We start from the raw sequence: 25,899 nt of genomic DNA, 5'->3' as shown, positions 1-25,899 counted from the left end.
TTAAATGATCTTCATCCGAAGTAGGTATGAGCGGTTTCAGCGGGTCCTGCGATGTGCGTGTCCAACGAGGGGCGTGAGCGCAGACCTGATGGAGGGGTGGAAGGTAGGGGGTCCAGGAACAAGGGGGGGGGGGGTGATCAGGACGGACTGAGAGAGGGGTCTGTGCGCTTGACTCCCCCCTCGGCGGGGTCTATAAAAGCTCTAGGTGAATAATGGTTCCTGCAGACCCTGCGGACCAAACCTGGGCGCGGTAAGTCCGGATCGATCGCTCTTCCATTGTTATTGACTCCATAGACCTTGTTACGGGATTCCGGAAAAAGTTTTCATTCACTTTCATCGGAACTTCCTTAAACGAACTCCCAGAATACTCTCATCGTCGGCATTTCCCAGAGATCTTGGCCATACATGTTGTTCTTTGCTGCACCAGTTCTTAAACATTTTATGTTTTACATTTGCTGCATTTACTCCAATATTTATGAACTTTGTGAATCCCTTAAAATTAACGAACTTGTTAATGAGGATAAGCAACGTATTCCTTTTGATGATCTTGTGCATTGTTCCAGGATATTGATACTGAAATCCCGTTCGAACTTTACAATACTCGTTTTGTTTTCACAGGAAATGACGTCAAAATCGTGGACGTCATACCCACAAAAAACGCGCAAGCCCTTCAGGTGAGCGACGCATGTCCTACATATGCTGGAGGTGGTTGAGTTTCTCAGCAGCCACTGGAATCGAACCCAAACCAGCACAACACCACCAATCCGCTCGGGGACACGTGTTGCTGTGAAGATGACGAAATGATGTCGCTCTCTGTATATATTTACAAAACATAAAGCTTTGTTATATTATATTGTATAATAGAATATCCATTTATAGGTCTTCATCCTTCAATCTGCTTCAACCATATATATATACACATATACATATTGTTTGTTTGTAAACAAAGATAATTTCAAACCATAATCTACATATATATATATATACATATATATATATATATATATATATATATATATATATATATATATATATATATATATATATATATATATATACATATTGTTTGTTTGTTTGTTTGTTTGTTTACAAAGATAATTTCAAACCATCATCTACATATATATATATATACATATTGTTTGTTTGTTTGTTTACAAAGATAATTTCAAACCATCATCTACATATATATATTGTTTGTTTGTAAACAAAGATAATTTGAAAGCATCATCTTTTAGTAATCAGCAATGTCCTCTTTTTATATGAAGCCCGTGCACCTGAAACTTTTCTCAATGGCTTCCTAAACAAGTACAAAAAGTTTTAATTAAAACAAAAGCCGCGTCGATGTTACACAATGCCTAGATGCAGCTGTGCCTATAACGTCGATGTTATAGGCACAGGACATTCCTATTGATTCGATTACTTGATGTTATTTTTGTGCAAAGTGAAAATATATCTCGGCAATTTTCCGTGTGTGGCGACGAATTTTTAATATATCTCGGCATTTTCCCGTCTGTTATTTCAGGCGGTGTATGACTGACCATGCCGCGATTTAAAAAATATATATCTCGGCAATTTCCCGTGTGTGGCGACACGTTAACGAAGCTATGCTCCTCTCTCCACATTATTGTGACGACGTATAAATTAAATATTTCATCGTGACGATTGTCATCAAATGGACGAATTTTTTATATATCTCGGCATTTTCCCGTCTCTTATTTCGGGCGGTGTATGACTGAGCATGCCGCGATTTAAAAAAAAAATACCTCAATGGACTTGAAGTTACAGGCCATTGACAATTCATTTCGTTCTATAAAGGGCAACTTTCATCGGATTTTCTTCCCGTTTTTTTTCAACCGTCTAAAACTATGTTAGCGACTGTGAAAAATGAAATGATATATCGAATTTGATTTGAAATAAAACTGTGTGAGAGAGCAAGACACCACGGGCCTACAAAACAGGCCTCAAAGCTATGCGAGTTAATAAAATGGTGGATATTTGTTTATGTGAAGGCTCTCCCAGAATGGGTGGAGCTATGGTTCCCAGAATGGGTGGAGCTTTGAGGTTTTGTCTTCTCTGCAAGAACAACAAGAACAACAAGAAGAAGAAGAACAACAACAACAACAACAACAACGCAGAGGGCACTCTATGAGCAGCGTCTGCGACGCAGCTAAAAACAAGCCTTTGGGAAGAACCACCTGTCGATGCTGTTTGTAACGTCCTGTAGACGCCCACGTGGTCATCTTAACGTAAATGAATATGCCGAGTCGCTTCCATATATGTAGGAAATCATGTATGCATACTCGCCACATGTAACATGGGTCATGGATGTAACGCTAAGACTCTGTGATTACGACCAGAACTCAAGGACGAGTGTTGCTCTTTGAGCGGATTTATCATGGGATCAAACGGTCAGGTGCACACCTGAACTGGTCCATGAGCTCTCGGCAAAGACTTGTGCGTGTACTTAGTTGCTCCACACTTTGTCTCATTTGTCACTCAATATTACTATAATTGCTTGAATTCCATGTGTGACAGGCCCACCAAAGGGGCATCCAAGGCGAGGAGAGACCAGATGAATGAGGAGATCAGGCAGCTGTGCCAGCTACTTCCTCTACCTGCAGCAGTGAGAGCTCGTCTCTCGTATCTACACGTCATGGCACTGACATGTGTCTTTGCACGCCGGACACGCTGCCTACCTGGCTGGCAGAAATCAGGTATTGGTTAAAGATTGTGGATTGAAAGAGTAGGCCACTGTGTCCTGATGCCGTGGCCAAATTCTAAACTCCTACCCTGGTATAAGGGTTAGGGGGCACCGCAGCTACACCCCAGAAACGATTTGTACCCAGAAACCAGGTGTTGCGTATACGAGTTGTGATGTGACGTCATAATGAAGGCTCCAAGTGCTGATGTGTACGATTTGGATAAATATCAATAATTTGTGTTAATCGATTTGTTTGTTCACTGATATTACATTCACCATTGGTTTGATTAGTAACTTAGCAACTGCACTGTGGCAGGAAATCAGGAAATGTTCTTCTTCTTCTTTTGCACCGATGCTTTAAGAATATACGCTGTTGGTGGAGCCGTCAGTTTGAGATACTCGTTCGAACCTTTGCAGATCTTGGTTTGGACATCACCTGGCCCGGGATTGACCTACCTGGAGCTCTGGGCGGGTTTTTACTGGTGGCCACAACCGGAGGAAAACTGGTCCACATCTCCAAGAACGTCTCTGACTTCCTGGGCTTCTCCATGGTGGGTGAAACGTTCTTCCATTACATTCATCAATATACTTCAAACTTTCACTTTCATCTTCTTCGTTTTCCTGAAATGTGGAAAACCACAATCCCAGCCACAAAACCACAATCCCAGCCACAAAACTACAATCCCAGCCACAAAACCAAAATCCCATCCACAAAACCACAATCCCAGCCACAAAACCACAATCCCAGCCGCAAAACCAAAATCTCATCCGCAAAACCACAATCCCAGCCACAAAACCAAAATCCCATCCACAAAACCACAATCCCAGCCACAAAACCAAAATCCCATCCACAAAACCACAATCCCAGCCACAAAACCACAATCCCAGCCACAAAGCCAAAATCCCATCCACAAAACCACAATCCCAGCCACAAAACCAAAATCCCAGCCACAAAACCACAATCCCAGCCACAAAACCAAAATCTCATCCACAAAACCACAATCCCAGCCACAAAACCACAATCCCAGCCACAAAACTAAAAGCCCAGCCACAAAACCACAATCCCAGCCACAAAACCACAATCCCAGCCACAAAACCACAATCCCAGCCACAAAACCACAATCCCAGCCACAAAACCACAATCCCAGCCACAAAACCACAATCCCAGCCACAAAACCACAATCCCAGCCACAAAACCACAATCCCAGCCACAAAACACAATCCCAGCCACAAAACCACAATCCCAGCCACAAAACCACAATCCCAGCCACAAAACCACAATCCCAGCCACAAAACCAAAATCCCAGCCACAAAACCAAAATCCCAGCCACAAAACCACAATCCCAGCCACAAAACCACAATAACAGCCACAAAACCACAATCCCAGCCACAAAACCAAAATCCCATCCACAAAACCACAATCCCAGCCACAAAACCACAATCCCAGCCACAAAACCACAATCCCAGCCACAAAACCGAAAGCCCAGCCACAAAACCACAATCCCAGCCACAAAACCACAATCCCAGCCACAAAACCACAATCCCAGCCACAAAACCACAATCCCAGCCACAAAACCAAAATCCCATTCACAAAACCACAATCCCAGCCACAAAACCAAAATCCCATCCACAAAACCACAATCCCATCCACAAAACCACAATCCCAGCCACAAAACCAAAATCCCATCCACAAAACCACAATCCCAGCCACAAAACCAAAATCCCAGCCACAAAACCACAATCCCAGCCACAAAACCAAAATCTCATCCACAAAACCACAATCCCAGCCACAAAACCACAATCCCAGCCACAAAACTAAAAGCCCAGCCACAAAACCACAATCCCAGCCACAAAACACAATCCCAGCCACAAAACCACCATCCCAGCCACAAAACCACAATCCCAGCCACAAAACCACAATCCCAGCCACAAAACCAAAATCCCAGCCACAAAACCACAATCCCAGCCACAAAACCAAAATCCCATCCACAAAACCACAATCCCAGCCACAAAACCACAATCCCAGCCACAAAACCACAATCCCAGCCACAAAACCAAAAGCCCAGCCACAAAACCACAATCCCAGCCACAAAACCATAATCCCAGCCACAAAACCACAATCCCAGCCACAAAACCACAATCCCAGCCACAAAACCACAATCCCAGCCACAAAACCACAATCCCAGCCACAAAACCACAATCCCAGCCACAAAACCACAATCCCAGCCACAAAACCACAATCCCAGCCACAAAAACACAATCCCAGCCACAAAACCACAATCCCAGCCACAAAACCACAATCCCAGCCACAAAACCACAATCCCAGCCACAAAACCACAATCCCAGCCACAAAACCACAATCCCAGCCACAAAACCACAATCCCAGCCACAAAACCACAATCCCAGCCACAAAACCACAATCCCAGCCACAAAACAACAATCCCAGCCACAAAACCACAATCCCAGCCACAAAACCACAAAACCACAATCCCAGCCACAAAACCACAATCCCAGCCACAAAACCACAATCCCAGCCACAAAACACAATCCCAGCCACAAAACACAATCCCAGCCACAAAACCAAAATCCCAGCCACAAAACCACAAAACCACAATCCCAGCCACAAAACCACAATCCCAGCCACAAAACAACAATCCCAGCCACAAAACCACAAAACCACAATCCCACCCACAAAACCACAAAACCACAATCCCAGCCACAAAACCACAATCCCAGCCACAAAACACAATCCCAGCCACAAAACCACAATCCCAGCCACAAAACCACAATCCCAGCCACAAAACCACAAAACCACAATCCCAGCCACAAAACCACAATCCCAGCCACAAAACAACAATCCCAGCCACAAAACCACAAAACCACAATCCCAGCCACAAAACCACAAAACCACAATCCCAGCCACAAAACCACAATCCCAGCCACAAAACACAATCCCAGCCACAAAACCAAAATCCCAGCCACAAAACCACAATCCCAGCCACAAAACCACAAAACCACAATCCCAGCCACAAAACCACAATCCCAGCCACAAAACCACAATCCCAGCCACAAAACCACAATCCCAGCCACAAAACCACAATCCCAGCCACAAAACCACAATCCCAGCCACAAAACCATAATCCCAGCCACAAAACCACAATCCCAGCCACAAAACACAATCCCAGCCACAAAACCACAATCCCAGCCACAAACCTACAATCCCAGCCACAAAACCACAATCCCAGCCACAAAACCACAATCCCAGCCACAAAACCACAATCCCAGCCACAAAACCACAATCCCAGCCACAAAACCACAATCCCAGCCACAAAACCACAATCCCAGCCACAAAACCACAATCCCAGCCACAAAACAACAATCCCAGCCACAAAACTACAATCCCAGCCACAAAACCACAATCCCAGCCACAAAACCACAATCCCAGCCACAAAACCATAATCCCAGCCACAAAACACAATCCCAGCCACAAAACCACAATCCCAGCCACAAACCTACAATCCCAGCCACAAAACCACAATCCCAGCCACAAAACCACAATCCCAGCCACAAAACCACAATCCCAGCCACAAAACCACAATCCCAGCCACAAAACAACAATCCCAGCCACAAAACCACAATCCCAGCCACAAAACCACAATCCCAGCCACAAAACCACAATCCCAGCCACAAAACCATAATCCCAGCCACAAAACACAATCCCAGCCACAAAACCACAATCCCAGCCACAAACCTACAATCCCAGCCACAAAACCACAATCCCAGCCACAAAACCACAATCCCAGCCACAAAACCACAATCCCAGCCACAAAACCACAATCCCAGCCACAAACCTACAATCCCAGCCACAAAACCAAAATCCCAGCCACAAAACCACAATCCCAGCCACAAAACCATAATCCCAGCCACAAAACACAATCCCAGCCACAAAACCACAATCCCAGCCACAAACCTACAATCCCAGCCACAAAACCACAATCCCAGCCACAAAACCACAATCCCAGCCACAAAACCACAATCCCAGCCACAAAACCACAATCCCAGCCACAAACCTACAATCCCAGCCACAAAACCACACTTACACCGTGCTCAGAATTATTTAATTAGGGGAGATTATTACAATAACGGACTCGTCTGGTCCTGGATTTGGTTTTGGATACAGAGTCGAGGCTCATGCAAAAGCTGGAATACCATGGACCAGAACGTCACAGAACAAGAACAGAGTGGGAAAGGGGGAGGGTATGACCACACCATCAGCAAGGTAGAGGGACACTTCGAGGAAGAATGGGCACGGGGAAGAATGAGATCAAAGGGAGGAGGAGGACATGAGTGGGGGCCCGGGGGCGGGGGGGGGTGGGGGGGGTTGGACAAGCTGAATTGAAGCTGGATTCCTTTTCCAGCACAATCTGATCCAACTAAAACTTCCATCTTGTGCAGCATCAACAGAGAGAACTACGTCATGAAGCTAACTATTCTTCAGAGGAAGGTTAAGCCGGTTGTCCCATCTGCTTGCACATGCTTGTGGATGCTAATTATCCCATGTGGTATTTTCCAGTCGACCTTTTGCCCAGTATCTCGTCCAAATTCCAAGCTCTTCCTCACATCTGGCACTCAACAACTTGAATGAGAAAGACCCTCAGTCTGTAACCTCACTGAACAATCCGCCTGGTTGCTTCATTATTCCTTGTTTGATTCTTTGTTTATATCAAATGTCATATTGGGGCACCCATGTCTCGCAACCCACCTTGTCACCTTATTTTCAGGTGGACCTGGTGTCCCAGGGAGACAGCCTGTATGATGTGATTGACCCAGCGGACCATATGGAGATCCACAAGCGACTGCATGCTCCAGCTCGTAATGGCGACAGTAAGTAAAATTCCATTACATTTCGGCAAATTCACACGTACTAGAGAAGAACCTTATGGACAGATTGATGTCCCCAACTGGGGTATTTTATTACCCCTCGCACGAAGCGCAAAGTGCGGTTTAGCATTTGCTTCAATGTGTCTGTATACAGACGTCTCTATGATCAAGGAACCACGTCATTTCAATTGAAAGTTACATTTGGGATAACGGAGAACATGAAGTGGGACACGAACCTGCAGTCTAGCAGCAATTTGGATCTGGATTTGACAAATTGTACGGAATATCATAACAAACTCACATGCTCACAGAGGAATATGGAGTCTAGCAGCACTTTGGCTCTGGATTTGGCAAATTGTATGGAATATCATCACAAACTCACATGCACACATAGGAATATGGAGTCTAGCAGCATTTTGGTTCTGGATTTGGCAAATTGTACGGAATATCATCACAAACTCACATGCTCACAGAGGAATATGGAGTCTAGCAGCACTTTGGATCTGGATTTGGCAAATTGTATGGAATATCGTCACAAACTCACAGAGGAATATGGAGTCTAGCAGCACTTTGGATCTGGATTTGGCAAATTGTATGGAATATCGTCACAAACTCGCAGAGGAATATGGAGTCTAGCAGCACTTTGGATCTGGATTTGGCAAATTGTACGGAATATCATCACAAACTCACATGCTCACAGAGGAATATGGAGTCTAGCAGCACTTTGGATCTGGATTTGGCAAATTGTATGGAATATCGTCACAAACTCGCAGAGGAATATGGAGTCTAGCAGCACTTTGGATCTGGATTTGGCAAATTGTATGGAATATCGTCACAAACTCACAGAGGAATATGGAGTCTAGCAGCACTTTGGATCTGGATTTGGCAAATTGTATGGAATATCGTCACAAACTCACAGAGGAATATGGAGTCTGGCAGCACTTTGGTTCTGGATTTGGCAAATTGAATGGAATATCGTCACAAACTCACATGCTCACAGAGGAATATGGAGTCTGGCAGCACTTTGGATCTGGATTTGGCAAATTGTATGGAATGTCGTCACAAACTCACAAACTCACAGAGGAATATGGAGTCTCGCAGCACTTTGGTTCTGGATTTGGAAAATTGTATGGAATATCGTCACAAACTCTACCGCCTCTGACATCAACTCATCCTGGGAATTCTTCCAAAGTAAATTGCTCTCTCTCATGCACAGGTTTATCCCATCTCGTCTTCAGTTATCATACCCTTCCTCCCGTCCATGGTACACGGAATCTTGTGGTGAGGCTATTGCCCAGAAACAACTTGCTTTCGTCTCCTGGAAAGCAAATCCAACGGAAGGAAATCTCATTTCCTTTCACAAAGCCCGAAACAAGTGTGTGTCCACCCTCAGGAGAGCCAGCAAAACAATATCTCTCCGTTCTCAGGACAGAACTCTCTTATCTGTCTCCCTCTTCCAAATCCTGGTGGCGTCTGGTCAAATCTGTTTCTGGTGTTTGTTCCCCCTCCATCCCCTCCCTCACCTCAAACGGCCACACGGCTGACTCCACACGTGAAAAAGCTGAATGCCTCAACTCTGTGTTTGCCTCTAAATCTTGTGTCCCAAACCCATCCCTCTCTGTACCCACCGTACCCAGCTGCTCCTGGACTCTGTGTCCTTTTCTGTCAACCCTCGACTCTGATTCTGCAACTGGACCTGACGGCATCAGCCCACAGGTCCTAAAATCCTGTTCTTCCGCTCTTTCACTCCCTCTCTCTGTTCTCTTCACCCTCTATTTTGCTCAAGGTCATCTGCCATCTGCTTGGAAATCTGACAACATCACCGCTTTGCACAAAAAAGGTGCAAAAACAGATCCCAGCAACTACAGACCAATCAGCCTTCTCCCAATTATCAGCAAAGTCATGGAATCCATCAATGCTTCAGATATGAAATCTTTCCTCTTCTCCAATGGCTTTATCTCTGATCATCAATTTGGTTTCAGACCTGGTCACTCTACTCTGGACATGCTGCTTCTGCTTTCTCAACAATGGATGGAGGTCCTCAATGCCAAACAGGAAATTAGAGCTGTCTCCCTTGACATATCACGTGCCTTCGATACGGTCTGGCACCCCGCTCTGCTCACCAAACTCTCCTCTTTTGGTATCCATGGAAATCTCCACGCATGGCTGGCGGACTTCCCCTCTAGTCGTAGTCAACGTGTGGCCCTGAATGGGTTTCTCTCATCTCTTCCTGTTCAGGCTGGAGTTCCCCAAGGCAGTGTTCTGGGCCCTGTGCTTTTTCTGGTCTTCATCAATGATCTCTCTGACTCTCTTGAAAATACTCTCTATCTCTTTGCTGATGACTCTACTCTCTGTCGCTCCATTCTTCATCCCTCAGATCGACAGTCTGCAGCCTCCTCACTCTCTGCAGACCTGGACAAAATCACAGACTGGGCAAACAAGTGGAACATGTCTTTCAATCCTGACAAATCTCACACTCTTACGATGTCTCTCCGAAAAGACCGACTGGACAACCCTCCCATCCACTTTCTGAATAATCCTCTCCAAGAAGTTCTGTCACTCAAGCTTTTGGGTCTCACTATCTGCCATGATCTTTCCTGGGAAAACCACATTTCAAATCTGGCCTCCAAAGCCAGTCACCGACTGGGCATCCTCCGTCGTGCGAAGTCCTTCCTTGGCTCACCTGAGCTCCTCACCACATACAAGGCTTTCATCTGCAGCTCAATGGAATACTGCTCTCCCCTCTGGGCTGGTGCTCCTGCCTCACACCTAGCTCGTCTTCACGCTGTTGAAACCAAAGCATTCAGAATCATTGGAATCTCCCGCGATGAAGCTAACTCCAAGGGCCTCTCACTCACTCACCGCAGGCAGGTTGGTGGTCTTTCCGTCTTCTACCGACTCCTCTCTGGCCTTGCCCCCCCTAGCTCTCTCTGGGCTCTGTCCCGCAAATATTCCTACAGGTCGCACAAGATCTGCCTGCAACCCTCTTATGGTTAAACTGCCAAAATCAAGACTCTCTGCTCACCTTCACTCCTTCATTCCTCTTTTCTCCCGCCTCTGGAACAAACTCCCTCACTCTCTTCAATCCCACTCCACCCTCCAGGTCTTTAAAACAGCTGTTCACCACCATCTCTTATCTCCCCCCATCCAAAACCTTGAACTTTTCTACCCCTGCTAATTTCACCCCAATTCCACTTTTTTGAAATACCAACTTCTGTCCTGGAAGTCCTTGGTGCCCTTGTGTTTTATACTTCTCCCACCCCCCCCCCCCTTCCCACGCCTCCTCCCCACAAGCCCTCTCCCTCCCACACATCTCCCTGCTCTCAAAAGTTGTGTGCTCTCAAGTGTTTGTGTGCTTCCCCTTCTCTCCCCATCTTGTCTTCCACTCCCTCTTTTTATATATTTTGTTTGTCTGGTTGATTTGTTTGTGAAGTAAATGTCAGCTCTTTCACGAGCCTCGATTCAGTATACAACAAAAAACAAACAACAACAAAAAAAAAACACGCTCACAGAGGAATATGGAGTCTTGAAACACTTTGGTTCTGGATTTGGAACATTGTATGAAATATCGTCACAAACTCACAGAGGAATATGGAGTCTCGCAGCACTTTGGTTCTGGATTTGGCAAATTGTATGGAATATCGTCACAAACTCACGTGCTCACAGAGGAATATGGAGTCTCGCAACACTTTGGTTCTGGATTTGGCAAATTGTATGGAATATCGTCGCAAACTCAAGTGGAAGGAATGTATGGAGACAAAAGGTCTGAAGGTGAATATCGGAAAAACGAAGGTGATGGCATGTGGTAAAGCATGTGGCGAGGTGGAAAGAACTGGGAAGTGGCTATGTGCTGTGTGCAGGAAGGGTGTCGGAGTGAATTTCATTCAATGTACAATGTGCGCTGAGTGGGTTCATCAAAAATGTAGTGGGTTGAGAGGGTCATTAACCAGTGTGGCAGCTACATTCAAGTGTAAGGTGTGCACAGAGGGAGCTGCAGATGGAGGAAATGTTGAGTTGGATCTTGGAGACGGCGTGAAGCTGGAAGGTGTGAAAACATTGTTACCTTGGAGACATGCTGAATGGAGAAGGTGGATCAGACTCGGCAAGGGTTGCTGGAATGAGATGTGCATGGAAGAAGTTTCGGGAACTGAGTGGCGTGCTGATGAGGGGGAGAGTGTCGTTGAAGCTGAAGGGAAAAGTGTATGCTGCATGTGTGAGAAGTGTTATGATTTATGGGAGCGAGACATGGGTAATGAACGTAGAGCAGCAACGAAGGCTGGAAAGGGTGGAAATGCGAATGGTTCGGTGGATGTGTGGAGTATCGTTGAGAGAGAGGAAGACAAATGATGATTTGCGAAAGATGATGGGAATAGAGCCTGTGATTGATGCTGTGAAGAGGAACAGGTTGAGATGGTTTGGTCATGTGTTGAGGAAGGATGAAAGTGACTGGTTGAGAAGAGTGATGGAATTGAACGTAGAAGGAAGTAGAGGACGGGGAAGACCGAGAAAGACTTGGCTAAAGATGGTCGAATAAGAAATGCGGGCAAGGGGGTTAACAAGGAGAGATGCAGAAAATAGGGCAAAATGGAGAACATTGTCACGGGGACCGCAAGGCTAACCCCCGCGCTTGCAGGGAAAATGGCCTTAAAATGCCTTTGTTGTTGTTGTATCGTCACAAACTCACATGCTCACAGAGGAATATGGAGCCCAGCAGCACTTTGGATCTGGGTTTGACAAATTGTATGGAATATCGTCGCAAACTCAAGTGGAAGGAATGTATGGAGACAAAAGGTCTGAAGGTGAATATCGGAAAAACGAAGGTGATGGCATGTGGTAAAGCATGTGGCGAGGTGGAAAGAACTGGGAAGCGGCTATGTGCTGTGTGCAGGAAGGGTGTCGGAGTGAATTCCATTCAATGTACAATGTGCGCTGAGTGGGTTCATCAAAAATGTAGTGGGTTGAGAGGGTCATTAACCAGTGTGGCAGCTACATTCAAGTGTAAGGTGTGCACAGAGGGAGCTGCAGATGGAGGAAATGTTGAGTTGGATCTTGGAGACGGCGTGAAGCTGGAAGGTGTGAAAACATTGTTACCTTGGAGACATGCTGAATGGAGAAGGTGGATCAGACTCGGCACGGTTGCTGGAATGAGATGTGCATGGAAGAAGTTTCGGGAACTGAGTGGCGTGCTGATGAGGAGGAGAGTGTCGTTGAAGCTGAAGGGAAAAGTGTATGCTGCATGTGTGAGAAGTGTTATGATTTATGGGAGCGAGACATGGGTAATGAACGTAGAGCAGCAACGAAGGCTGGAAAGGGTGGAAATGCGAATGGTACGGTGGATGTGTGGAGTATCGTTGAGAGAGAGGAAGACAAATGATGATTTGCAAAAGATGATGGGAATAGAGCCTGTGATTGATGCTGTGAAGAGGAACAGGTTGAGATGGTTTGGTCATGTGTTGAGGAAGGATGAAAGTGACTGGTTGAGAAGAGTGATGGAAATGAATGTAGAAGGAAGTAGAGGACGGGGAAGACCGAGAAAGACTTGGATAAAGATGGTCGAATAAGAAATGCGGGCAAGGGGGTTAACAAGGAGAGATGCAGAAAATAGGGCAAAATGGAGAACATTGTCACGGGGACCGCAAGGCTAACCCCCGCGCTTGCAGGGAAAATGGCCTTAAAATGCCTGTTGTTGTTGTTGTATCGTCACAAACTCACATGCTCACAGAGGAATATGGAGTCCAGCAGCACTTTGGATCTGGGTTTGACAAATTGTACGGAATGTCGTCACAAACTCACATGCTCACAGAGGAATATGGAGTCTAGCAGCACTTTGGATCTGGATTTGACAAATTGTATGGAATATCGTCACAAACTCACATGCACCCAGAGGAATATGGAGTCTAGCAGCACTTTGGATCTGGATTTGACAAATTGTATGGAATGTCGTCACAAACTCACATGCTCACAGAGGAATATGGAGTCTAGCAGCACTTTGGTTCTGGATTTGACAAATTGTATGGAATATCATCACAAACTCACATGCTCACAGAGGAATATGGAGTCTAGCAGCACTTTGGTTCTGGATTTGGCAAATTGTGTCGAATATCGTCACAAACTCACATGCTCACAGAGGAATATGGAGTCCAGCAGCACTTTGGATCTGGGTTTGACAAATTGTACGGAATGTCGTCACAAACTCACATGCTCACAGAGGAATATGGAGTCTAGCAGCACTTTGGATCTGGATTTGACAAATTGTATGGAATATCGTCACAAACTCACATGCACCCAGAGGAATATGGAGTCTAGCAGCACTTTGGATCTGGATTTGACAAATTGTATGGAATGTCGTCACAAACTCACATGCTCACAGAGGAATATGGAGTCTAGCAGCACTTTGGTTCTGGATTTGACAAATTGTATGGAATATCATCACAAACTCACATGCTCACAGAGGAATATGGAGTCTAGCAGCACTTTGGATCTGGATTTGGCAAATTGTATGGAATGTCGTCACAAACTCACATGCTCACAGAGGAATATGGAGTCTAGCAGCACTTTGGTTCTGGATTTGGCAAATTGCACGGAATGTCGTCACAAACTCACATGCTCACAGAGGAATATGGAGTCTTTTGGATCTGGATTTGGCAAATTGTATGGAATGTCGTCACAAACTCACATGCTCACAGAGGAATATGGAGTCCAGCAGCACTTTGGATCTGGATTTGGAAAATTGTATGGCATGTCGTCACAAACTCACAGAGGAATATGGAGTCTAGCAACACTTTGGATCTGGATTTGGAAAATTGCACGGAATGTCGTCACAAACTCACATGCTCACAGAGGAATATGGAGTCTAGCAACACTTTGGTTCTGGATTTGGCAAATTGCACGGAATGTCGGCACAAACTCACATGCTCACAGAGGAATATGGAGTCTAGCAGCACTTTGGATCTGGATTTGGCAAATTGTACGGAATGTCGTCACAAACTCACATGCTCACAGAGGAATATGGAGTCTAGCAGCACTTTGGATCTGGATTTGGCAAATTGTATGGAATGTCGTCACAAACTCACATGCTCACAGAGGAATATGGAGTCTAGCAGCACTTTGGTTCTGGATTTGGCAAATTGTACGGAATATCGTCACAAACTCACATGCACACATAGGAATATGGAGTCTAGCAGCACTTTGGATCTGGATTTGGCAAATTGTACGGAATGTCGTCACAAACTCACATGCTCACAGAGGAATATGGAGTCTAGCAGCACTTTGGATCTGGATTTGGAAAATTGTATGGAATGTCGTCACAAACTCACATGCTGACAGAGGAATATGGAGTCTAGCAGCACTTTGGATCTGGATTTGGCAAATTGGATGGAATGTCGTCACAAACTCACATGCTCACAGAGGAATATGGAGTCTAGCAGCACTTTGGATCTGGATTTGGCAAATTGTATGGAATGTCGTCACAAACTCACATGCTCACAGAGGAATATGGAGTCTAGCAGCACTTTGGTTCTGGATTTGACAAATTGTATGGAATGTCGTCACAAACTCACATGCTCACAGAGGAATATGGAGTCTAGCAGCACTTTGGATCTGGATTTGGTAAATTGTATGGAATGTCGTCACAAACTCACATGCTCACAGAAGAATATGGAGTCTCGCAGCACTTTGGATCTGGATTTGGCAAATTGTATGGAATGTCGTCACAAACTCACATGCTTACAGAGGAATATGGAGTCGAGCAACACTTTGGATCTGGATTTGACAAATTGTATGGAATATCGTCACAAACGCACATGCACACAGAGGAATATGGAGTCTGGCAACACTTTGGTTATGGATTTGACAAATTGTATGGAATATCGTCACAAACTAACATGCTGACAGAGGAATATGGAGTCTAGCAGCACTTTGGATCTGGATTTGGCAAATTGGATAGAATGTCGTCACAAACTCACATGCTCACAGAGGAGTATGGAGTCTAGCAGCACTTTGGATCTGGATTTGGCAAATTGTATGGAATGTCGTCACAAACTCACATGCTCACAGAGGAATATGGAGTCTAGCAGCACTTTGGTTCTGGATTTGACAAATTGTATGGAATGTCGTCACAAACTCACATGCTCACAGAGGAATATGGAGTCTAGCAGCACTTTGGATCTGGGTTTGACAAATTGTACGGAATGTCGTCACAAACTCACATGCTCACAGAGGAATATGGAGTCTAGCAGCACTTTGGATCTGGATTTGACAAATTGTATGGAATGTCGTCACAAACTCACATGCTCACAGAGGAATATGGAGTCTAGCAGCACTTTGGTTCTGGATTTGACAAATTGTATGGAATATCATCACAAACTCACATGCTCACAGAGGAATATGGAGTCTAGCAGCACTTTGGTTCTGGATTTGGCAAATTGTGTCGAATATCGTCACAAACTCACATGCTCACAGAGGAATATGGAGTCCAGCAGCACTTTGGATCTGGGTTTGACAAATTGTATGGAATATCATCACAAACTCACAGAGGAATATGGAGTCTAGCAGCACTTTGGATCTGGATTTGGCAAATTGTATGGAATATCATCACAAACTCACATGCTCACAGAGGAATATGGAGTCCAGCAGCACTTTGGTTCTGGATTTGGCAAATTATATGGAATATCATCACAAACTCACATGCACACAGAGGAATATGGAGTCGCGCAACACTTTGGTTCTGGATTTGGCAAATTGTACGGAATATCGTCACAAACTCACATGCACACAGAGGAATATGGAGTCTAGCAGCACTTTGGATCTGGATTTGGCAAATTGTATGGAATGTCGTCACAAACTCACATGCTCACAGAGGAATATGGAGTCCAGCAGCACTTTGGAGCTGGATTTGACAAATTGTATGGAATATCGTCATAAACTCACATGCTCACAGAGGAATATGGAGTCTCGCAGCACTTTGGATCTGGATTTGGCAAATTGTATGGAATATCATCACAAACTCACATGCTCACAGAGGAATATGGAGTCTGGCAGCACTTTGGCTCTGGATTTGGCAAATTGTATGGAATATCATCACAAACTCACATGCTCACAGAGGAATATGGAGTCCAGCAGCACTTTCGTTCTGGATTTGGCAAATTGTGTGGAATATCGTCACAAACTCACAGAGGAATATGGAGTATGGCAGCACTTTGGATCTGGATTTGACAAATTGTATGGAATATCGTCACAAACTCACATGCTCACAGAGGAATATGGAGTCTGGCAACACTTTGGATCTGGATTTGGAAAATTGTACGGAATATCGTCACAAACTCACATGCTCACAGAGGAATATGGAGTCTAGCAGCACTTTGGATCTGGATTTGGCAAATTGTACGGAATGTCGTCACAAACTCACATGCTCACAGAGGAATATGGAGTCTGGCAACACTTTGGTTCTGGATTTGGCAAATTGTATGGAATATCATCACAAACTCACAGAGGAATATGGAGTCTGGCAACACTTTGGTTCTGGATTTGGCAAATTGTACGGAATATCATCACAAACTCGCATGCTCACAGAGGAATATGGAGTCTGGCAACACATTGGTTCTGGATTTGGCAAATTGTATGGAATATCGTCACAAACTCACAGAGGAATATGGAGTCTGGCAACACTTTGGTTCTGGATTTGGCAAATTGTACGGAATATCATCACAAACTCGCATGCTCACAGAGGAATATGGAGTCTGGCAACACTTTGGTTCTGGATTTGGCAAATTGTACGGAATATCATCACAAACTCGCATGCTCACAGAGGAATATGGAGTCTGGCAACACTTTGGTTCTGGATTTGGCAAATTGTACGGAATATCATCACAAACTCGCATGCTCACAGAGGAATATGGAGTCTGGCAACACTTTGGTTCTGGATTTGGCAAATTGTACGGAATATCATCACAAACTCGCATGCTCACAGAGGAATATGGAGTCTGGCAACACATTGGTTCTGGATTTGGCAAATTGTATGGAATGTCGTCACAAACTCACATGCAAATTGTACGGATGTCGTCACAAACTCACTTTGGATCTGGATTTGGCTGACCCTCGCAGACTCACCTTGAGTCGTCTTGCCCGAGTTTGAATCCCACCCAGATATAAAGTGCCATCCCATGTTTCACAGGTGGAGTGATCCGTCAATGTGTGTGCCGTTCCTCGGATGGACGTTAAACTGGCGCCCCGTCTGCTAACATTAGTTGGTGGAGGTTAAATATCCCATGGTGTCTTTCATGAAGCGTCGGCGAGTTATTTCCAGCACCCTCAACAAATTCCTGCGCTAACAACTGCTGGGAAAGCAATGGCAAAACCATCCAGTATAACCATTGCCAAGCAACTGTTTCAGCAACACCGACGCTCTGTGACGGAGTATGGTACACATGGTACATCAGTGTAGTAAATGTATTATGTGGCCACAGCAGCACCGACGCTCTGTGACGGAGTATGGTACACATGGTACATCAGTGTAGTAAATGTATTATGTGGCCACAGCAGCACCGACGCTCTGTGACGGAGTATGGTACACATGGTGCATCAGTATAGTAAATGTATTATGTTGTCCGCCACTTTTGTTCAGCAGTGGATGTAGCTCCATGTTGTCGGTCAGAACTTTTATTAAAATATCACAAGAGAAGGAGACACAGAATTAGAGACATGGATGTCCTTGTCTCTGGGTTAAGCAAACTCTTTCGGTCGAAGGTCAAGTGGTAAAACCGATAAGTTGATACTTTCCAAACAATGTAATGTCATCCCTCTGTCCCACAGAGGTAACCTTTGTGTGTCGTATGGTCACATCTCGGACACTGCGGCGTGCGGGGAGTAGAAGGAACCGCGTGGTGGAGGTAACGGGTCACCGAGTGTGTTGGAGTTCCAAGGTGGAGAGTCCCCTCAGTGGGGAGATCCTGGTGGCCATGTGCCGTCCACTTGCCTGGCCTGGTTCCCACTCTGGACCGGCACAATGGGCGTTCTGCACATGGCACGAACTGGATATGAAATACCGTTCATGCTGTACCAGGTGATTGGAGGGAATGCACATACCTCATATGTTGAACACAATATACATGGTTAAATAGGATGAAAGGGGCTTCCATTTATTAGGTATTCAAAAATTGCACAATTTTGACCCTCCCCTCCCATTATATACTCTATACATTCTTTCAACCTCCCCTCTGAACCCCCCCCCTCCATCCCACCCACCTCCTACCCCAACTCCCCAACCCCTCCTGCCCACCTCCTACCCCTCCCCCCATCCCACCCACCTCCTACCCCTCCCCCCATCCCACCCACCTCCTGCCCCTCCCCCCATCTCCTGCCCCCTCCCCCATCCCACCCACCTCCTACCCCCTTCCCCCATCCCACCCACCTCCTACCCCCTCCCCCCATCCCACCCACCTCCTACCCCCTCCCCCCATCCCACCCACCTCCTACCCCCTCCCCCCATCCCACCCACCTCCTACCCCCTCCCCCCATCCCACCCACCTCCTACCCCCTCCCCCCATCCCACCCACCTCCTGCCCCCTCCCCCATCCCACCCACCTCCTACCCCCTCCCCCCATCCCACCCACCTCCTACCCCCTCCCCCCATCCCACCCACCTCCTACCCCCTCCCCCCATCCCACCCACCTCCTACCCCCTCCCCCCATCCCACCCACCTCCTACGCCAACTTCCTCCCCCATCGCATCAATCTCCTGATCAAGTTCGCCGATCTGTTGACGATGAAGCCTTCCCATGATTTTTCAAACAAACGACTTTGGGCCTAATATCAGGTTTTATTAGTAACGTGATACCTGAAATCTACCTCGGCTTCCTCATCCTCCAGCACGTCTTTCTTTCTGGAGTTCCAACCAGAAGAACTGAGTGGTTCTTCCTGGTACCGACAGGTGCACCCAGATCATCTCTCTGAGGCTCGGATGCTTCACTCCACGTGCTGTAAGTCGTTGTGTAACACTCTAGCCGTACAGGTAACCACTTGCTTTGGGCCCATCTATTTATTATGTATGCATTGTCCTTGTGTATGTGGGGGCAGGGTCAAAATTTGTTACAGGCTGATATAATAATGTTGACCCCCTTGTGTTATGACATCATCGGTGTTCAAAATTCAAAGTAGAGATAAACTAATGTTGGGCCCATCGCGGTGTTTTACCTGTTGAAAAGCGATGACGCGTATGATTTGTTTGTGGAATTGCAAACCTGTCCTCCTTTTCAAATCGTGTCTCGATTACGCACAATCCTTTTGGCTTTCTTCTTCATCCTGCACAATTCCTCCCTCCATCCTTGGCAGTGAGTGGAGAGGAGGTGGTTTGTGAGGGAGTGCTAAAGATGGTCACCAAGTCAGGACAATGGTTGTGGGTTCAGGTGACAGCAATGCGGAAGCGAGATCCACATACGATCCGGTGTACAAACTCGATTATCAGGTGAGTTTACCTTGAAACCGTCGTTGGTGCTAGACCTGGAAGTAAAACGTTTTTTTTGAAAGGTTGCAATTGGAGCTTTGATTTGAATGTTATATTCTCAATTCCTTTGACCAATCGCTGTGTATCACGTGTCATGACAGTGAACAGGTGGCGAAATTCCTTCTCCATCAAACCCCGGTACCTTCAAATCCCAAAGCATCATCCATATCTCCTCATGTAACTGACACTTCGGCAAACATCAATCCCAGGAACAGGGGACATTGCACGCACCGATCTTTGACTCCTGCTTCACAGTCATCCGAGGTCTCCACCATTTCATCCTCTGTAACTCACCTGAGGACGAGGCCCAGACAATCCGAATTAAGTTCCGTTAATAAACACAGAATCCCTGTTCCTCACAAAGCCACGCCAATTCAGGGATTTTGCGCGTGCCCACAACTTCCTGGCACCTCTGGAAATGGCGAAGCTGAGGCGGCACCTCAGCCTACACACCTGTGTGGAAATGATGAGACCCCGTCAAATTACAACGGTCTGAGCCAAGAGGATCCAGTGCCAGCAAAGAGGGCAAGAATGGATGAGGACCTGTCGGAGTTGAGTGAAGACCTGGCAGAGCTGGTGGACCAAATCTTGAGATCAGAGCATTCGTGGGCCTGGGGATCAGATTCCCATCATGTAGCTATTCCATCCAATGACAACTTTGTCACGTGTCCTTCTCCGGCTGTGGTAGTACCTTGTACGCACCTCCACACCGCGGCACCACCTGTTACTGGAAGCGGTATCTCAGAGAAACCACCACAGAAGACTTCAAACAACTTCTCAAACCCAAGTAGCAGGAACTCCTCTTTCCTGTGCCTACAAAATCCGGGTCCTTCCTTACAAGGCGCTGTTATTGAGGCCGATCTCCGGCTAAACTTTGACGCACTTGAGATGCGGAATGACTGCGTCTTCAATGCTGAATCCCCATCGTTGTACACCGGAAGTTGGTGTGGTGGTGACGTAACAGAATCGGGCCAGCACGGTTTTGGTGTCGGTGAAAGCGATTTGCAAATCACCAAGTCATCAAAAATGAACCGACTTGATGATGGATTTGGCGTCTCAATCCTCAATTGGGACTTGCTGGATGAACTGGAATCGCTCCTCAGCCTGGGAATTTCCACAACCGAGCAACCTCTTCATGATTCCAGCACATTCCCCCTCACTGGTTTCCTCTATGACAGAATGCCAGGTGGGTTGATGCAAAATGGTGGAGGATCGGATCGATCCTCAGTAATGAATGCCCGATGCAGATGTGCTGGTGAATCAGTTTCCTGGGACACAGTCCAGGTTGGGTCGCCACTCCGAGTCGGGAAGTTAGGTAGGTAACTTGGAATTTGCACAGGGTGCCGGATTTAGCTTGCCTACCCTTTGCGGACACTTTGCGTGATCTTTAAGTCCATCAACCAATGTCGGTAGAGAGGACGCCAAGTTTATCGTCGATCCGAGGAACAGCACACACATTCATGAATCCCCTTAATTTTTTTGGTATAAAAGATCGAGGCTCGTGTAAGGGCAAACATTAATCACAAAAAAACAACGGACACATAAAACATAAGATAAAGGGAGCGGGAGACAAGATGGAGAGAGAGAGGGAAGCACACAAGTACAACAGCAGAGAACAGGGACATCGGAAGATCTGTGGGAGGGAGAGGACTTGGGGGAGGAGGTGTGGAAATGGGAGTGGTGGGGGGGAGGGTGGGAGAGGTAAAAAACACATGGACACTGCTAGGACTTCCAGGAAAGAAGTCGGAATTACAAAGAAGTGTATCTGGGGTGAATTAGCGGGGGTAGAAAAGATCAAGGTTTTGGATGGGGGAAGATAAGAGATGGTGGTGAACAGCTGTTTTCAACACCTGGAGGGTGGAGTGGGATTGAAGAGAGTGAGGGAGTTTATTCCAGAGGCGGGAGAAAAGGGGAATGAAAGAGTGAAGGTGAGCAGAGAGTCTTGATTTCGTCAGTTTAACCAGAAGAGGGTTGCAGGCAGATCTTGTGCGACCTGTAGGAATATTTGGGAGACAGAGCACAGACAGAGCTGGGGGAGCAAGGCCGGAGAGGAGTCGGTAGAAGACAAAGACCACCAACCTGCCTGCGGTGAGAGTGAGAGGCCCTTGGAGTTAGCTTCATCGCGGGAGATTCCAATGATTCTGAAACCTTGCCAGTGAAACACCAGGATGATCGTTTATAGCTGGGTCAGGATTCAAACCCAGACGAGACAACCTGGAGTGGGAGTAGTGCGGAACTCGAGACCATCCTGCCATGTCGATCGATATATTCTAGTTACACAAACTTATGTATTTCCTTCAAGTCCAATTACTCGTATATTTATTTGTGTGTAAATGACCACATTTCCTCCCACTGGGTTTGCACTGTCCACACATTGTGTCGACGCCCTTGTGCTACGATTGGCTCGCTGCAGCTATCCAATACCTGCCCCTCCAGATTAACGGAAGTTTTCAGTTCATATTTCAGAGGCCAAAGTACACCATAGTACGGCACGTTGGTGGACATTACTAAACGTTGCAGAAGTTGTCGGTCTGATTGACACTCATGGGAGAGCATGGCTTCAGGCTAGTTCTGATTCGTTAGGCCTTCCTGAGAGATACTCTCCCAGGATTGGCAAAAAAAGAAGAATTTTTTTATTAAACTTTATCTTCCAAGTGTTTGACTTCCTCCTTCCGACCATCGCCACTGCAGTAACCGTGCACCGTTATTCATTTGATTTAAACAACGATAAAGATTGTGGGGGTACAACACCAGCAGTAAACACACACGATGAGGTTCGGTCGGCTGTTCATCCATCGTACATGGGAAGTTGCAAATCTGCAGAATAGATGAGCAGACATGAGATGAAACATGTGGATTTAAACATACGTGTCATCATAAAAGCTCGGGTCGACGAGCATTCCTTGTTTTACCATATTTTACCTTCCGGTTGATAATGCAAGGCCTTTCTCGTTTCTTCATTTCAGGCAATACTTCATGCCGGCCCTTGCCTGGAGCAACCGTGACCTTCTGACCGCAGCATTTTCGGCAACACACGAGTACATTCATCAAGGGAATGAGTTCAATACCTCACATACACCACTTCCGCCACCGGTCAACCTGCCATCTTCCTGGATTGAAAACACTGGAACACGAGGTCACAGCTGAGGGAAATCTATTTATTATGTACATAGGGGAACGGATTGGGATAAATTGTGAAAAGCAAGAACGGAAGATAAAACGAATATGTGGGTGTGGGAGTCTTGGTGTGGTGCTAGATGCCTGTTCGGCCTCAGAGGCTACTAGGCCTGTATAATGTTGACATATGAAGAAGAAACCACAAGGGGTCGGAAATAATGAAATCACGAGAAATCAATTGATGACCCTTCAGAAATACCTTTTTGTGCGTGCGCACAGAACACCGTCGGCGTAAAATCAGAGAAACGTTTCTACGATTCAAATCTCCTATTGAATGTATGTATAAATAAATATTTATCGGCTGTAACGGCATGCGAATGATTATGGCAGTTATGATTTATGGGAGCGAGACATGGGTAATGAACGTAGAGCAGCAACGAAGGCTGGAAAGGGTGGAAATGCGAATGGTTCGACGGATGTGCGGAGTATCGTTGAGAGAGAGGAAGACAAATGATGAATTGCGAAAGATGATGGCAATAGAGCCTGTGATTGATGCTGTGAAGAGGAACAGGTTGAGATGGTTTGGTCATGTGTTGAGGAAGGATGAAAGTGACTGGTTGAGAAGAGTGATGGAAATGAATGTAGAAGGAAGTAGAAGACGGGGAAGACCGAGAAAGACTTGGCTAAAGATGGTGGAAGAAGAAATGCGGGCAAGGGGGTTAACAAGGAGAGATGCAGAAAATAGGGCAAAATGGAGAAGATTGTCATGGGGACCGCAAGGCTAACCCCCGCTCTAGCAGGGAAAATGGCCTTAAAATGCATGTTGTTGTTGTTGTTGTCATTGTAACGACAAATATTAAAATTGTGGATTTTAAAAACTTTGTTTTTTCAAAATTTGCATTTGTCTTGAGAATGTTTTATATACTTGTCATGCATGTTATACGTCTTTTGGGACTTCCTGGCAGTACGGACACTCGTCCGATCAGGTCGAACGTCCCAGACACGAGTGTCACAAACTCAACCTGGGGCCGGCCTGTCCCGTTCGGTAAGCAAAGGTTTCTCACGCCACAAGATCATCGAAGAAATGGAATCTTTCACACATTTCCATTGGGATTGGAAGCAAAAATGCTGTGAAAAGCAGGAAGTCCAATAAGGTAATAAAGTGGCAATGCTTCCTCTTCTTCCTCATTATATCCAAACAGAAAATATTTCTCGACCTCCCCTCTGCCACAGAAAAGGCGGTCCTTGGAAAGAAAAAAAAAACCAAAGTATAATGTGATAGCAGAAGTAATGGGAACACAGACTTGTGATAAATGAACTGAACTGCGAGGGATGGCTCGTGGCATCAAGAGGTGCAGCTTTGTTCAGAGCAAAACACACCTGAGAAATCGACCCAATAGAGCTCAATATTTAAACAGGTATTTACAGGATTTGGGACTCGAACTGGGAAATCCACCAGAAATATATACAAAACGGACGAGGTAGAAACAGCACCGAGGTGTCCGATAAGAGGAGCGACCATGGTCACACCCACGGGTCCACGTCAACCCACGGCGGCCTCGGAATCTGCAAGCTGCACCTGGAACACGATGACGTCACTCGCGCGCAGCAGAGCTGCCGGCTGTTTGCCCAGGGGCGTCTCCAGGTCGTGAACGGCCACGCTGCTAAAAGGTACATCGGCGCAGGTGAACCGGGCGCGCATGCGCAATCGCTCGTACAGGGTGAACTCGGCGGGCCGTCCTCCGAGGGCGAGCAGGCAACGTACGAAACGCTCACGCAACGTCGCACGCACCGCACGATCCTCGTCAGCTCGTGCAGAGTCTGCGTGACCCGCACCCAGCCCGGGTAGAGTGAACAGAGCCTTAAAGCGAGCCGAGCTCGGGTCAAATCCCTTTCCTCCTCCCGGTCCCCGTGGGAGCCGTAATATCGGCACCGGTCGGGGAAAGCTGCAGGAAAGCCTCGGGCGCCGATTGGAAGCAGACTCGCTCTCTGTAGCACACCCACCGTCCCGCACCATCAGCACCACCCTGCCCGGCTCTTCGGCGCCTCCAAGGGCGGCGTTCGCTCCATCTGGTGGATCCTCCGTCCGTACGGCGACCGTGAGAATCTCCACGGCTTCCCCACCCTCGCCAGCTCCATCACTTCCATGCGCCTCGTTTTCCTCCAGCACCCCAGCCATCCTTTTGTAGGTTGCGTTTACCACCTCACACAAGGTCCTGCACACAAAAGGCCTTTATAAGTACGATGAATCACCACAACACATTCAACGGTAAAATAACAAATGAGGCGGTTAAAAGCAGTGAAAAGGGCAAAGAAATAAAGAGTACGTAATTATAGGCTACTTGGCGCGTAAATGTGTGACTGACAGTGATGAGTGACAGGACAAGTTAGTAAACTCACACGTGCAAATGAAATGGTATTACCTTGATTCTGCCAAGATTAAGGTTTTTCTTCAGATTTAGAACAACAGTAACACACATATAACACTGAATAATCAATAACTTTATCATCAAAGTACCTTATTTTCCAATCAAAGCGAAAAACTAAACGACAGACCAGCTGAACTAAACTGACATGTGTCAATACACCATCTATTGTCAAGCCGTTATCTGCACCGCCATAATCCTCAAGAGATGATTTTAAAAAACGAGTATCGAGAAAGAAGAGATAAAACAATTAGGTAAAGGGTGCACGAAGAAAAA

At 46.3% G+C, this 25,899-nt stretch overlaps 2 protein-coding genes across 3 annotated transcripts; one reads left to right on the top strand and one right to left on the bottom strand.

Annotated features, from left to right (window-relative positions):
* Nucleotides 1–579: 579 nt before the first annotated feature.
* Nucleotides 580–23,230, top strand: LOC137437463 (uncharacterized). The gene is made up of 9 exons (XM_078766862.1): nucleotides 580–674; nucleotides 2,536–2,714; nucleotides 3,119–3,252; nucleotides 7,483–7,585; nucleotides 18,392–18,641; nucleotides 19,447–19,556; nucleotides 19,909–20,041; nucleotides 20,182–21,266; nucleotides 23,047–23,230. The coding sequence occupies exons 1-9, from the start codon at nucleotides 622–624 to the stop codon at nucleotides 23,091–23,093; spliced, it is 2,094 nt and encodes a 697-aa protein (XP_078622988.1). The 5' UTR covers nucleotides 580–621; the 3' UTR covers nucleotides 23,094–23,230.
* On the bottom strand, nucleotides 23,218–25,623 carry LOC137437466 (gem-associated protein 7-like). Of its 2 annotated transcripts, none has more exons than XM_078766864.1 (2): nucleotides 25,598–25,623; nucleotides 23,218–25,413 (listed from the first exon to the last, which is right to left on the bottom strand). In XM_078766864.1, the coding sequence occupies exon 2, from the start codon at nucleotides 25,374–25,376 to the stop codon at nucleotides 24,741–24,743; it is 636 nt and encodes a 211-aa protein (XP_078622990.1). In that variant the 5' UTR covers nucleotides 25,377–25,413; nucleotides 25,598–25,623; the 3' UTR covers nucleotides 23,218–24,740. The 2 variants fall into 2 exon arrangements, with proteins under 2 accessions (XP_078622990.1, XP_078622989.1); XM_078766863.1 differs by lacking the exon at nucleotides 25,598–25,623 and adding an exon at nucleotides 25,525–25,561.
* Between the last annotated feature and the right edge of the window lie 276 nt (nucleotides 25,624–25,899).

This window comes from Myxine glutinosa, chromosome 12 (assembly GCF_964187855.1).
Source record: "Myxine glutinosa chromosome 12, kmMyxGlut1.1, whole genome shotgun sequence".
In the NCBI taxonomy this organism is placed as follows: Eukaryota; Metazoa; Chordata; class Myxini; order Myxiniformes; family Myxinidae; genus Myxine; species Myxine glutinosa.
Note: the sequence above shows the minus strand (reverse complement) of the source record. Positions and strands in the feature narration are given on the sequence as shown.

What these genes read in the sequence shown, in the direction of transcription:
- LOC137437463 (XM_078766862.1), top strand. Translation starts at nt 622, where the DNA reads ATGACGTCAAAATCGTGGACGTCATACCCACAAAAAACGCGCAAGCCC. An exon ending in TCCAGCTCGTAATGGCGACA is followed by an intron (nt 7,586 to 18,391) that starts GTAAGTAAAATT and finishes TCTGTCCCACAG; the next exon opens with AGGTAACCTTTGTGTGTCGT. An exon ending in TGTACAAACTCGATTATCAG is followed by an intron (nt 20,042 to 20,181) that starts GTGAGTTTACCT and finishes GTGTCATGACAG; the next exon opens with TGAACAGGTGGCGAAATTCC.
- LOC137437466 (XM_078766864.1), bottom strand. Translation starts at nt 25,376, where the DNA reads ATGGCTGGGGTGCTGGAGGAAAACGAGGCGCATGGAAGTGATGGAGCT.